We start from the raw sequence: 13,517 nt of genomic DNA, 5'->3' as shown, positions 1-13,517 counted from the left end.
TGCTCTCAGGGATTCAAAAGGGAAAGGGACCCCTGGAACCCAAATTCGGAGTGAGGACTGTGTGGGGGTGAGAACTAGGAGGGCAGCAAAGGGGGCTGCAGCTCTACCCGTAACGTCTCCTTACCGGAAAAAAGCCAAACTGTAGACAAAAACACAAGCTGTTAACAATGCCTGATTCTGACCCTAGGAATATGGTGTTCACTGTGCTATTCTCGGTTCTTTTCTGGATTACCCTAACTTCTAAATAACAGTATTTCCCCGGCAACGTTAGATGTAACTTAACGAGGTGCTGTGCCCTCATTTTACGGAGGAGTAAAGTGTTGACGTGAAAGTGTTAATGGCTCAGTCGTGACCCTTTGTGACCCCATGGACTGTAGCCCGCCAGGTTCCTCTATCCATGGGATTCTCCAGGCAAGAATCCTCGAGGGGGTTGCCATTTCCTCCTCCAGGAGATCTTCCCCACTCGGGGGTCCAACCCAGGTCTCCCACATTGCAGGCGGATTCTTTACCATCTGAGCCTCCACAGCCCCCGGAGTGAACTGTGGGGAAGAGGGGCCGGTTTAGGGCCTCTCCGAGGGCCAGGGTCAGGATACAGGGGTCCAGTCCAAATGTGGATGTTTCCTGCCATTAGAATCATGTCTCAATCCCTCAGAAGTGCTGTGTCTGCATCTCAGAGCTCTGGGTCAGCCCAAGAGCTGCCCACAGAGGAGGCTGGCTCCCTCCTGGGCTGGGAAGGGAAGAGCTGACCATGTGTGCACAGTTCTGGAAAGCTTCTGCCTCTGGGACCTGGCAAGAGAAGAATCACCTCCTCCACGGAGGGAGGATGGGTCATCCCTCACAGACACGACAGTTAATCACCCTGCAGCCTGAGGTAGGCAGAGAGAGTGGAGATAAGAGGGGATGACAGGCAGGAGCCCTTTGCGTGCGGCAAATGCAGAGATATCCAGACACGGTTCTTTTAAAAAACAGAAGTGTGCTGGGGGCGTGCGGTGGCTCATTTTATGTGTCGGTCTGGCTGGGACATGAGGTGCCCAGCTACTGGGTCAGAGATTATTCTGGGTGTGTCTGAGGGTGTTTGGGGATGAGATGAGCACTTAAACCAGTAGACCAGTAAAAGAAATTACCCTCCCCAGTGTGGGTGGGCCGCAGCCACTCAGTTGAGGCCTGACTAGAACAAAAAGCCCGCACTCGTCTATGCCAAGTCACTTCGGTCATGTCCAACTCTCTGTGGCCCCGTGGACTGTAGCCCACAGGCTCCTCCATCATGAGATTCTCCAGGCAAGAATACTGGAGTGGGTTGCCGTGCCCTCCTCCAGGGGATGTTCCCGACCCAGTGACTGAACCCACGTCTCTACGTCTCCTGCCTTGGCAGGTGGAGTCTTTACCACTAGCACTATCTGGGAAGCCACATATTTATCTCCTATTAATTTTGGGTCTCTGGAGAACCTGACCAATATAGGGAGGGCATAGAAGATAATGAAAGGAATTGTCTACCCTGTGTTAAGCCCAGAGCTAAATCCTTCAATCCATCAGATTACTTAACCCTCCAGCAGACATGTGTGGATAAAGCCAAACTGAGATTCAGAGAGGTTGAGTAATTTCCCCCAAGCCACACAGCCATGAGTGACAGGGCCAGTGTTTGTAGCTATGTCTGTGTGACCCCAGATCAGACAGTCCTCACATTACCCGATGCTTTCCCCAGAAACACACAGCGCCATAGAGCAGCGAGGCACAGATGAACTGCTTTTAGATTGAGTCTTTATGTCTTTTAATTAGCACACATTCATCTTTACTGTTTCAGGAAAAACAAATGTAGCAAATGTATGAGTTCCTAGATGTTAATACCGACCAGCATCTCCAATGTTCACAAAGGTAGTCATTTTGAAGGAAACAGTAAGTTCTAGCACAGGCATGACACCAAAGAGGCAACCTGCACCAGTGGCTGGGTGGCTGCAGTTTTGGGGAGGAAATACCAGCGTGCATTCCTGGGGCAGCTGTGAGGGGCGGGGTCTGTCCATCAGCCTCCATCTCCAGGGTATCTAAGGCAAGGACGGAGCGAGTGGCCTCCACAAGGCTGGCGGGAGTGCTGACAACCAGACTGTGCCCATGCTAATTGGGGAGGACCCAGGCGAGGAATGCAGGGAAAGAGGGAAAGACGGCACGAGGGCCGCAGCGGCTTCCCCGGCCTGACCCCTGCAGGCTCAGAGACGGCTGGGCGCTCGACAGAGAAGACAGGGTCCACGTGGGGTGGAAGGCTGCGATGCCCACGCGGGAACTGGCCCCAACAGCCAGGTCATTTGGGTACAGCCTCATGTTTGCCAAAGAAGCAGGTTCAGGCTCAGTGGCTTTTCTGCACAAGAGACTTCCTCTGCCCCCAGTTTTTCTGTTTGCTGTTTTAATTACTTTAAAGTTTCTGTTTATTTTATACTGGCTGCGCTGGTCCTCTGTGGCAGGGTGCGGGCTTTTCTCCAGCTGCGGCCCACAGACTTAGCTGACCCGTGGCACGTAGCATCTTTGTTCTTGAACCAGGTAATCAAACCCACGCCCCCTGCATGGGAAGGCGGATTCTTAACCACTGGACCACCAGGGAAGGCCCTGCCCCCAGTTTAAATGAACTGATGCTACTGCTCAGAAAGGGTGAGAGCCGCTTCAGCCTGTCCATCTGTCGTTCCGGGCATCTCAGCCGGCAGTCAGCAGGCCTGCCCACCCTCCCTGCTCACGCACTCGCCCCAAGGCCTGCAGGAGGAGCTGGAAGGCCCTCCCCAGGCCCCTGGCACAGGCGGTGCTGGCGAGATGGCCCTGTTCTCTGCTGAGAAGGTGAAGGCCTAGGACAGCAGGGTGCGGCCACACACCAGTTGTGTGACCTTGAACAAACAACTCAACCTCTCTGGGCCTCAGTTTCTGCATCGGTACAATGGGAAGAAAAATGATACCTGCTGCAAAGGGTTGGGGTGGATTAGATAGGATGACAGACATCTTATCACAGGGCCTCGCACATAGAAAGCTCTCAAACTCAGGAACCAGGAGCAGGTGTCCAGATGAAGGGCTTGCGGCCCTGAGGCATTTGGTGAGATTCCAACCACAAGAACTTTTGATTTTTAAAGGAAGAAAGAGAACAGGGGTCCTTCTGGATTGTGATCACTGATGCCGGACCTGCCCATCGGCTTCCCGGAGTGAAGCCTGACCCTGAGCCCGGCTGGCGGGGCCCTGCTCCCCATCAGACTCCCTCGGAGACCGAGTATAAAGACAGAGTCCACGGCGTGCTCTTTTCTTGTCCCTGTTGCACGCAGGCAAGACCCTGGTGCCAGTTTTTACAGATGCCCTTTAATGGGTCAACAGGCTTCCCTGGTGGCTCGGGTGGTAAAGAATCTGCCTGCACTGCAGGAGACCCGAGTTCAATCCCTGGGTCAGGAAGATCCCCTGGAGAAGGGAATGGCAACTCACTCCAGTATTCTTGCCTGGACAGTTCTAAGGAGAGAGGAGCCTGGTGGGTTACAGTCCACGGGGTCGCAAAGATCTGGACACAACTGAGAAACAAACACCTTCATTTCATTTTGTCATGAATTCGCTTTTGCTCCAAATTTGCCGCACATTCTATCATAAGTGACTCTTGAATGCTCTGCGCATATTGAGACCGTTATATGACTTTTCTTTTTCATTTGGTTGATAGAAGAATTGTTTTTTGTTAGTCAAGCAATTACACTGATTGGTTAATATTAAACCAACCTTGCGTTCCTGGGAACCGCCCCAGTTGGTCATAATACATTACCCTTTTTACATTTCTCTGGATTTGATTTGCTATTTTGTTAAGGAATCTTGAACTCTGGGTCTGTGAATTTCTTTTTCTTGTAATATTTGTGCCTGGTTTGCAATCAATGTAATGTTGGCCTCATAAAAACAAGCTAGGAAATGACTGTTCTTTCTCTCTTTCCTGAAGGAGTTTATAAAGGATTTGTACTATTTCCTCTTAAATGTTTCACAGAATTTACAAGTGAGGCAACACGGGCTTGCAGTTTTCTTTATGAGAAGGTTTGTGACTAGAAACTTAATTTTACCAAATGTCCTAAGTGGACTGGAAGGAAGCAAGGTGTTCTGAGGACCCTCCCCCACGTCCTGCACGGAAGGTGGGGTACCCCACATCTGGGGGAGCCTGGGATGCAGGGCTGGCAGCCTGTGGCAGCATTGCTTCCTTTCCTCTAGAATACTCACCCACATTCCAGCAAGACAACCCCCTCCCCCCGCCAGATCACAGCAGCTCCCGTCAAGGGCCCCAGCGGAGCAAACCCAGGGTGTACATACCGTCCCCGCCCCCAACAGACAGACACACAGAGATGCGTAAATGTGCACGCGTGGGTGCCACTCCTGCAGGGGACCCATGCTGGGTTTTGGCTGCCCAGCCTCTGCCCCCTCCTCAGTAATGGCACCCAGCTTTTCTGGGGGTGCTGCTCTTCTCCACCCTCATTCCATGAGCTCCTGGGACGCTGGGAGGCCTGGTCAGTCAGCAGTGTGAGCCCCGGGCTCGCGGGGTGTGCCCCCCCCAGCCCTGATGGGGTTTGCAGGCCTGGAGCTGCTGTCTAATTACCCTAAGGAGCCCCGGGCAGAGGTCCAGGCCCAGGACCTGAGACCAGGCTCTGCTCACCTCACCGAGCCCTGCGTGCAGCCTGAAACAAACTCTGCCAAAACAGAGCTTATTTAAACTTTACACAACTTCAGTTTACTTAAACTTTCTTTAAACTATTGTGGTTTGAGTTTCCTGTCACATGCAGGCAGCTCAGGAGAGTCTAGCCAAGTGAAACCCTCTGAATGAATTCTTCAAGACATGTTGTCTCATTTCATTCAAACTATTGGCACTATATTTTTTAAAAAAGAAAAACAAATGTCACTTACTATGTGCTTATTATGTGTCAGGCACAGAACAAAACACAGTACAAATATTTTATTTGACCCCCAACAATCCTACTGAAACTCCCATATGATACCCACAGAAACAACAGCATGGATGGGAAGTAACTTACTCAGGGACACACCCCTAGAAACACCTCAGTGACGCTGGTCTTAGACCCCTGGCCGGGACCCCACCCTCCCCTCTTGTGATAAATGCACCGAGATTGTGCAAAACAGAGCCAGCTAACCCCCTCTACCTGCAGCCGCCCACAGGAGCGTCCAGGCTGACAGACCTCAGTGAAAAACGACTCCACGTCCTCAGTTGCCCCAACCCCACTCACAACCTTAATACTGCTTCTCAGCGTGCCGTCCACGTTCTGAAAACCCTACTGAAGGACCTGGGTAAGAAGCCATTGATGAGAAGGCCTGGCACATTTCCTGGGCATCCCAGGACTGAAGAGTCTGTGACTTGTCTTTTGTTTTTTTAAGGGGATCTTTTTTTTTTTTTTTTTCCCAGTTTGTATTGAATTTGTTACAATATTACTTCTGTTTTATGTTTTGGGGCTTTTTTGGCCACAAGGCATGTGGGATCCTAGCTCCCTGACAGGGATCAAACCCACACCCCCTGCACTGGAAAGCAAAGTCTTAAGCACTGGACCTCCAGGGGAGTCCTGTGACCTGGCTTTGAACTTGGCTCTGCCAAGTTCCCTATTTGTGCAGTGGGTGGTCACTCTTGAGGTGTTTTGTTTTCAGGATTGAGTGGGGAGTAACACGCAAAATAGGCAAAGGAATTAGCAGAAAAACTGGTTCTGCTCTTTGGCTGCCTCTGCCAACCCCACCTGCGGTATTCAAGCCCCTGCCTTTGGACCTGGGTGTCTGGCCACCCACCCACCGCGGCGACTGCCTGGACCCTTGCACCTTCCCCAGTTCCCAGCCCCTCTCTTTCTATAACCACTTACATCCAGGTTACCCTTGCATCATTTGCCTACTTTAAAAAAAAAAAAAACTTTGATTCTTCTTTCTTGAAAAGGTACTTTAAAAAGTCTTAAAGTACCACGCCCTTTAGGCCAAGCCCTGAGGCATGTGGGCTCTTGGTTCCCCAACCAGGGATCTAACTGTAGCCTACACTCCTGCAATGAAAGTGCAAGTCTTAACCACTGGACCACCGGGGAAGTCCAGAAAAAGTATTTAAAGAGGAAACTGTGTATCACTAGCATAGACAGAAAGCCCATATCATTTGCCATCCATCTGAAGTAACCATAAAAACAAAAATGAGTCAGAACAATGTTGCTACTTCCAGGGACGGGGTGAAGAAGGAAACATGCTGCTATCACAGGGTGTTAAGGAGACTAGAATCTGGATGTTGGGGCTGGAGGCAGGGAGGAGGGTTAGTGGACAGGGACTGAGTCTCAGTTTGGGAAGATGAAAAAGTTCTGGAGATGATGGTGGAGATGGCCCCACAGCAACGTGAATGTACTTGATCTCACTGATCTGGACACAAAGATGGTCACTTTAATGATATCTGTATTTTACCAATTTTTTGTTTAAAAAGAAAAATAGAAACAATATGTTGGCACCAGAAATGAAAATTATCTTCAGGGTGTCTAACCGGACACGGGAACCCAAGGACGGGGAGGTCAGGGGTGGGAAAAGGAGAAGTGATGGTTGTGCAAAGAAGAGGTGGGTGGGGGCAGAGGAAGACACAGCCCCCCTCCACCCACCAGCTAACCGTCCCCCCAACACACACACACACACACTCACACACACACAAACGAGTCAGAGCCGACAGGGCGGAAGTCACCTCGGACGTCACCATGAGAGCAGAGTGGGGTGAGGGTCAGGGACAGGCAAGGGAAGCAGGAAGGAAACCACCCGGGAAGCAGGTCCACTCGGTAGACACACTCGGTCACCTCCTTCTGTGGGTCTGCAAGGGGGGACCCGAGCACCCATGGGGGAACCAGGACCCGTGGGCCGGGTGGTGGGGGGCACAGCCAGGCCCGGGTCACCAGCCCAGCAACCCACTCCAGTACTCTTGCCTGGGAAATCCCATGGACAGAGGAGCCTGGTGGGCTACAGTCCATGGGGCCATAAGCAGCTGGACACAGCTCTCCAACTGAGCGTGCACCCAAGCAATAACATGAAATATCAAAAAAGAATCAGGAACTTGTCACAAAACCAGCAGTGCTGGTATGACGGGAGGGGTTCAGTCAGGTCTGGCCAACTAGTCAGAGGCTGCAAATCCCCAAAGAGGGTGGGTCAGAAGGCGCCGTTCCCTGCCCCCGTCCCCCTCCGTGGGCTCTCGCTCGACGGAGACCATCACTCAGTCCCCCAGAGCACCTCCCTCCTGAGACTCGCACTGACATGCGAACAGTTTTGACTTGATGCTCTCTATAGTTCTCCTCGCCTTAAAATTGCCTGAGTATTTGATGCTATAAAATCAAGAAACAGGAAAAGTAAACTTGAAGCCCCTGGCGCAGGTGGGCAACGATCCAGTAAACCGGGAGCCGGGCCAAAAATCCAAAGATGAGCAAAAACTCCCCCAGGGTCCGGGGGGGTCACGTGCTCTGTTCACCACCTCACAGACTTCACAGTGACCTCCGTGGGCAAAGAAGGAGGCAGATAGAAAGCCTGCCTGCACACCCACTCTTAAAGTTCCAGAAGAGGCTCTTCAAAAACTAAAACAACACCTGACTGGACTAGGAAGAGCGGACCAAAAATAAACATTTCCAGAAGATTTTCCTGTGACGTTAATGGAGAAGTCACGGCACCAAACACCTCCAAGACATTTAAGCAGTTACACATTTGCAATAAAAACTATGGATCAAATTCAAAACAAGTTATAAGGTACTTAGCACTCCTCTGATGCATCAGAGATTAGAATGGTTTTTTTTTCCCCCTTCCTCCTAAGATGCTAGATAAGCAAATTAAAATCCATTAGTTTTCCAAAGAAAAAAGTAGTTGGGGGGGGGGGAACAGTTGTTACTTCACAAACAAAAAACACAGCTCTAGAATCTCAGGAAGTAGGACACAAGGACATCCAAGGGGATTCATCTGAAGCCAGCTGTTTGTAACAGTCGGCTTCGTTTTCCTTGGCCCCGTATCAAGAGAAGAGACAACTTCAGCTAGAGAATGAGCACAGTCTCAGGAAAAGTCTGGACTGACAGCTGATCCCCCAGCACCAGTCAGGGCCCTGGACAGGATGTAGAAAAGTTAGAGCAAAGATCAGCCTCTGATACCAAGCCAGAAACACAACCCACCAGGTGCACTAGCCCGAAAATGCATTTGGCTAACCTGGACTGTCATTTCAGGAGGGGACCTTCAGAAAACAATAGGTACTAGTAGTGCATGCACAGGGCTCAGTGGGTAAAGAATCTGCCTGCAATGCAGGAGATGCAAGAGGTGCTGGTTCAAGCCCTGGGTTGGGAAGATCCCCTGGAAGAGGGTTTGGCAACCCACTTGAGCAGTGTTGCCTGGAGAATGCCATGGACAGAGGAGCCTGGTGCACTACAGTCAGTCCATTGGGTTGCAAAGAGTCGGAGACGACTGAAGTGACTCAGGAGAAAGCAGTCAGAGGACCAGCACCACGGTCTCTGGATGTGCATGGACAACTGTCCGCACAGACTTAACACATGCTGGACTCTGCAGTGCGATCACACCTGGTACACTGTCTAGCCTGGAAACAAGCAACCGAAGGAAGGAGCAAGGGTGTAGCGTGTGGGCGGCACCCTCCCTTTCATCTCCGGCAAGGTGGCAGGGAGGTGTGGTAGGGCCTCGGCCACACCCAGCACTCAGCACCCTGCTAGGAATGAACCTGCTGTGAGTGGAGGCCCCTTCAGGCCGCCTTCTTCTCCTTCTTCTCCTCCTTCTTCTTCCTCGTTGAGGGATGCAGCGGCTGGACCGCATCACCCAGCAACGTTGGGGTGAGGCGTACCCCTAGTCTCATTAGCTCCTGGGGTTCCCAGATCACACTCCCCACAAGGTGCAGAATTCCTGAGCCCCCAGGAAGCTAGGAATCCAGGCCAACCCTGCTCTGCGGGCGACCTGGGGTAAATCACCAACCATTCTTTTGCATCTTTCATCTGTAACATAGGCGTTAAGTGTTAGTCGGACAGTCCTGTCTGACTGTGACCCCATGGACTGTAACCCACCAGGCTCCTCGATCCATGGCATTCTCCAGGCAAGAATACTGGACTGTGTGGCCATTTGTTTCTCCAATGTAGTTGTATCATGTGTTAAAAACCAAGGGTTTGTCCGAAAGATCTCTCATCAAAGGCTTACATTCCTTCCCAAGACGCTGCACTGCTGACTCAACTCCCACGCACATCTTCCCGCTTCCCCACAAGCCAGGTTCCCACACCAGTCCGGCGCCAGGCAAGAATCACCAGACAAACTCCAGCAAGCTGCCTGCGTCCCTAACCCAGGGTTCTGCAGAGCGCCGACTACCCCTCCCGGAGCCTGAACGAGAAAGGAGTGCGACCACGTGGACGCGCATCCCGGGCCCAGCAGCTCTCCGGTGCGACCCTCTCCCCCAGCAGAGGGGCCCTACGGAAGCCCGGAACCGACAGGCCTTCGAAGGCCCTCAGCCGCACCCGCCAGACGCCCTCCGCGAGTCCAGCAGACCGCTGGGCTCCTGACCGCACCCCCGCGCCCCGCAGGCCCCCTCCTGCCCGAGCGCGCCGAGGCCCGGGCGGCGCCATGCGCAGTGGCGGCGACCGGCGCGCACGCCGCCGGCTCACAAGCGGCCAGTAGCCCGGGCATTGGCCTATCGGCCGCCAACCCAGGGCCCGAGAGCGCGCGCCGGCGCACCTGCTGCGCGGGCCTGCGGGGGGCGCGCGGCTCCCCGCCTCCCGGCGCCGGCCCGGCCCGGAGGCCGCGCGCCGCAGGCCCCACTGGACCTGCCCGGGGCCGCGGCCATCTCCCCGCGCCCGCGCACCTGCAGCGCGCCCGCTCGACCGCCCGTGTGCAAGGCCCGCCTCCCGCCCCGGCCCGGCGCCGGGCCGCGCCTCACCAGCGGTAGCAGCCCTCCGAGGCCTCCAGCGTGAAGTTCACGCGCGTTGCCCGCGTGAAAGGCAGCAGCACCTTGGGGATGTTGAGCTTGGCCGCCCGCGCGCCGGGACCCAGCGCCAGCAGCCCGGAGAGCAGGAGCAGCAGCGGCCGCAGCTCCCGGCCCCCAGCCGCCATCCTCGCCGGCTTCACCTCCCGCGACCCGGTGCCCGCGGCCCGCGCGCTCCCCTCGCGCCCTCCGTCCCCGGCCGCGCGCGCCCGGCCGGCAGGTGATAAGCGCGGGAGGGAGAGGGGCGGGGCGAGGGCCGCGGCCCGGGGCCACTTCCTGGGCCCCGGCGCGACCTGAGCGCGGGAACTGAAGGGGCCGGGCTCCCACCCCCAGCCCCGGGCCCTGCGGGGCGGAGCGAGGGGCTGGGGCGCGCGCCCGGGGCCCCGCGGCGGGTGGGTGAGTGGGATGGGGAGTGCGCCCGAGTCACCGTGGACAGGGAGAAAAGATGCGGCGCCGGCCTGCAGGACACCCCTCGACCGCGTGGGAAGCCCTACACGGTTTCCTGGCCTCCACGTTCGGACCCCTGGTTCAAACTCCTCTCTGCCACCCGCAGCCATTCACTGGGCCCCGTGCAGCGCCTCTGGCCAGTGAGCCTGGCCAGGGTCCGACAAACAAGTCGGCCAGGCTCCTGAGACCTCGAGCTCGATCGAGGGAGACCCCCATCAACACGCGACGGAACAGGCTCCCAGGAAATCCGGAATGCGTACGCGTCCTGGCCCGGGCATCTAAGAAGAGGCGCCCAGTTCCGCAAATGTAAGCCACCTGCTGAAGTCCTGGACCCTTCTACCCCCGCACCCCCCCACACCCAGGGAAGCACTGTGATCCCCAGTTCTCGAGAAGAAACAAGGTGAATTGGCCTGAAGGCCGCTCAGCCACGAAGGACAGCGCCGAGGCTCTCAGACCCCAAAGCCCTGTTCTCTGCGCTGCACCCGCTCTCTTCCGGAAACCATGGGGAGGTTACTCAAAGGGCAGATTTAGGGCGCCAGCACCGCCAGAGCACACCCTACCGCTCCTCTGCCCTCAACAGCGAGAGAGGGAGCTGCGCAGCATCAGTGAATTCTGGGCGCAGAAGTCTTAGATCTTCAATTCAATCTACAGGTTGGGCTCCGGGTTTGTAGTTTTCTTTGTCCTGATTTACTGGAGGAGAGGGCTCAGCAGGTCCCCTACTCCCGGTAGCTTAAGATGTTAATCCGCTGCTGCCCGGAGGCCCCAGCCTAGTGGGAGGTCAGGAAAGGGCGGAGCAAGTGCCCAGGGGCCCCGTGTGTGAAGGGTCCAGGAAGTGTGCCCTGAATTGTAACCGGGAGGCCCCTTGATCCCCTGGAGGAGGGTACGGAAACGGCTACAGTATTCTTGCCTGGAGAATCCCATGAACAGAGGAGCTTGGAGGGCTATAGTCCATGGGATAGCAAAAGAGTCAGACAGGAATGAGCAACTAACACTTTCACTTTTCAGGCCCCTTGATGACCCTGTCTGAGGGTGGAGGGAGAGGCTGAACTTCAGTCCTGCTGGGAAAGGCTTCTAGGAGGAGGTGGCCCCTGTGTTGGGCAAAGACATCTCACTGGGTCTCAGAGAGGCCCTGATGGCCGAAGTCTGCCCCTGAGGGGCCGTCCAGCTTTGAGACAGTAAAGAGGGATGTTTGGGAATCAACCTCAAAGCCTTTCCTGGCAGCTCAGATGGTAGAGTCTGCCTGCAGTGTGGAAGACTCAGCTTCGATCCCTGGGTCCAGAAGCTCCCCTAGAGAAGGACATGGCAACCCACTCCAGTATTCTTGCCTGAGAATCCCATGCATGGAGGAGCCTGGCAGGCTACAGTCCATGGGGTCACAAAGAGCTGGACATGACTGAGCAACTTCACTTTCACTTTCACTCAAGGCCTAAAGGCCCCAGACCAGAGATCTCTGTGAGCTGGGCTCTTCCCTGCGTGGAGCCAAGGGCTCTGGGAGGGGAAATTCCAGTGGGTTCTCTTGTGTAAAGAAATAAGAGTTGTATGAAAAAAAACCAGCCCCAGAGTGGGTAACTGTGGGGGATTCTTAGTGTTCTTGTTTGCATATTTTATTGATTCGTTTTTTAGTAAATAACGGATGGTTTAAGCTTAAAGGCTGGAAAGAGCTCACAGTAAAAGTGACTCCCCCCTCACTCCCCCTCACCCTGTTCCCTTCCCAGAGGCAGGCAGTGTTTCTGCTTGGGTATGCTTCCAGACAGATTTTATGCATATATAAGCAAATACATGTGTGTATACATTTGAAATTCATGATATAACTCGTCATGTTCCAATCTGCCCACTTAAATTGGCAAACCAGGAGCCTTGCCCAGCAGGTAAGTAAATACAAGGGACTCAGTGGGCCATCAGGGATCTTAAGCCCATCTGGCCCATGGGAAGCATGAATCCCTATGACCCCACCTTTCCAGATCTTCTGATTATTGAGGAGAAATCAGTAATGTCAATTTGTAGATAAAACATCTTGACTGTAAGTGAATGTAATTTATCTTGGACATTTATCCCAGGAAAAGAAAGCTTAGTTTTCACAAAAGCCCATACATACAATGTTCAAAGCAGCTTTATTCAGAACAACCCAACACTGAAAACAGCATAGAAGTCCTTCCATGGGTGATGGTTAACAGACTGGGTCCATCAACACCATGAAATGCTACTTGGCAACAAAGGAAAACACAGCTGATACACTCAGTAACTTGAATTCAAAGGAAATTATGCTGAGTAGAAAAAAGCCAATCACAAAAAGTTACATACAGCACAATTCCATTCGTATAACATTCTTAAAAATGGCAAAATTATAGAACTGGACAACAGGTGAGTACTTGACGGGCGAGAGCCAGACAGGGGAGGGGTAGGTGGTGATGTGGCTCTAAAATATGACCTCTTTGTGGGGATGGAAATGTGTCTTGATTGTGAAAAAGTGAACATGTTAGTCGTTCAGTTGTGTCTGACTCTGCGACCCCATGGATTGTAGCCTGCCAGGCTCCTCTGTCCATGGCATTCTCAAAGCAAGAATACTGGAGTGGGTAGCCATCCCATCTCCAGGGGATCTTCCCAACCCAGGAATTGTAGCTGGGTCTCCTGCACTGCAGGGTAAATCCTGGTTACAGTATGTCCTGTATATGTCAAGTAATTGACATATACTTGATTTATTGATACAATGTTGTCTTAGTTTCAGGTATATAGCAAAATGATTCTTTTTTTCAAATTCTTGTCCATTATAAATTATTACAAGATATTGAAAGAGTTTCCCTGTGTGTCCTATAGTTTTGCAAGAAGTCACTGATGGGGGGAACTGGGAAGAGGGTGCACAGGATCTCTCTATCTCAAACATGTCTCTGTCTGTGTCTTAAAACTGCATGGGAGGGACTTTCCCGGTGGTCTAGTGGCTAAGACTCCAGGCTTCCAATGCAGGGGACCTGGGTTCCATCCCTGGTCAGGGAACTTTTCCCACATGACACAACTAAGACCCAGCACAGCCAAATACGTAAATAAACACTAAAAAAAAAAAAAAAAATTGCATGTGAATCTACAACTACCTAAAAAGAAAAAAAGTTTTAATTATGCCAACAGAAAAGCAAGCATA

At 53.3% G+C, this 13,517-nt stretch overlaps 1 protein-coding gene and 1 long non-coding RNA gene across 3 annotated transcripts in view; one reads left to right on the top strand and one right to left on the bottom strand.

The window, feature by feature from the left end:
- The window catches only part of NUP210 (nucleoporin 210), an 86,805-nt gene extending 76,740 nt beyond the window's left edge, over nt 1-10,065 (bottom strand). The window contains exon 1 of the mRNA XM_065933999.1: nt 9,893-10,065. Coding sequence (XP_065790071.1) covers nt 9,893-10,065 — 173 coding nt within the window. The remainder of the gene's footprint in view (nt 1-9,892) is intronic.
- LOC136166948 (uncharacterized) lies at nt 9,995-13,129 on the top strand. 2 transcript variants are annotated; one of them, XR_010663026.1, is made up of 3 exons: nt 9,995-10,157; nt 10,491-10,690; nt 11,390-13,129. It is a non-coding gene; the product is annotated as an uncharacterized lncRNA (long non-coding RNA). The 2 variants fall into 2 exon arrangements; XR_010663027.1 differs by having other exon boundaries at nt 10,491-11,035.
- The last annotated feature ends 388 nt before the right edge of the window (nt 13,130-13,517 follow it).

The sequence above is a fragment of the Muntiacus reevesi genome, chromosome 4, assembly GCF_963930625.1.
Source record: "Muntiacus reevesi chromosome 4, mMunRee1.1, whole genome shotgun sequence".
Classification (NCBI taxonomy): domain Eukaryota; kingdom Metazoa; phylum Chordata; class Mammalia; order Artiodactyla; family Cervidae; genus Muntiacus; species Muntiacus reevesi.
The sequence above is the reverse complement of the archived record's forward strand: the minus strand, read 5'-3'. Positions and strand labels throughout refer to the sequence as shown.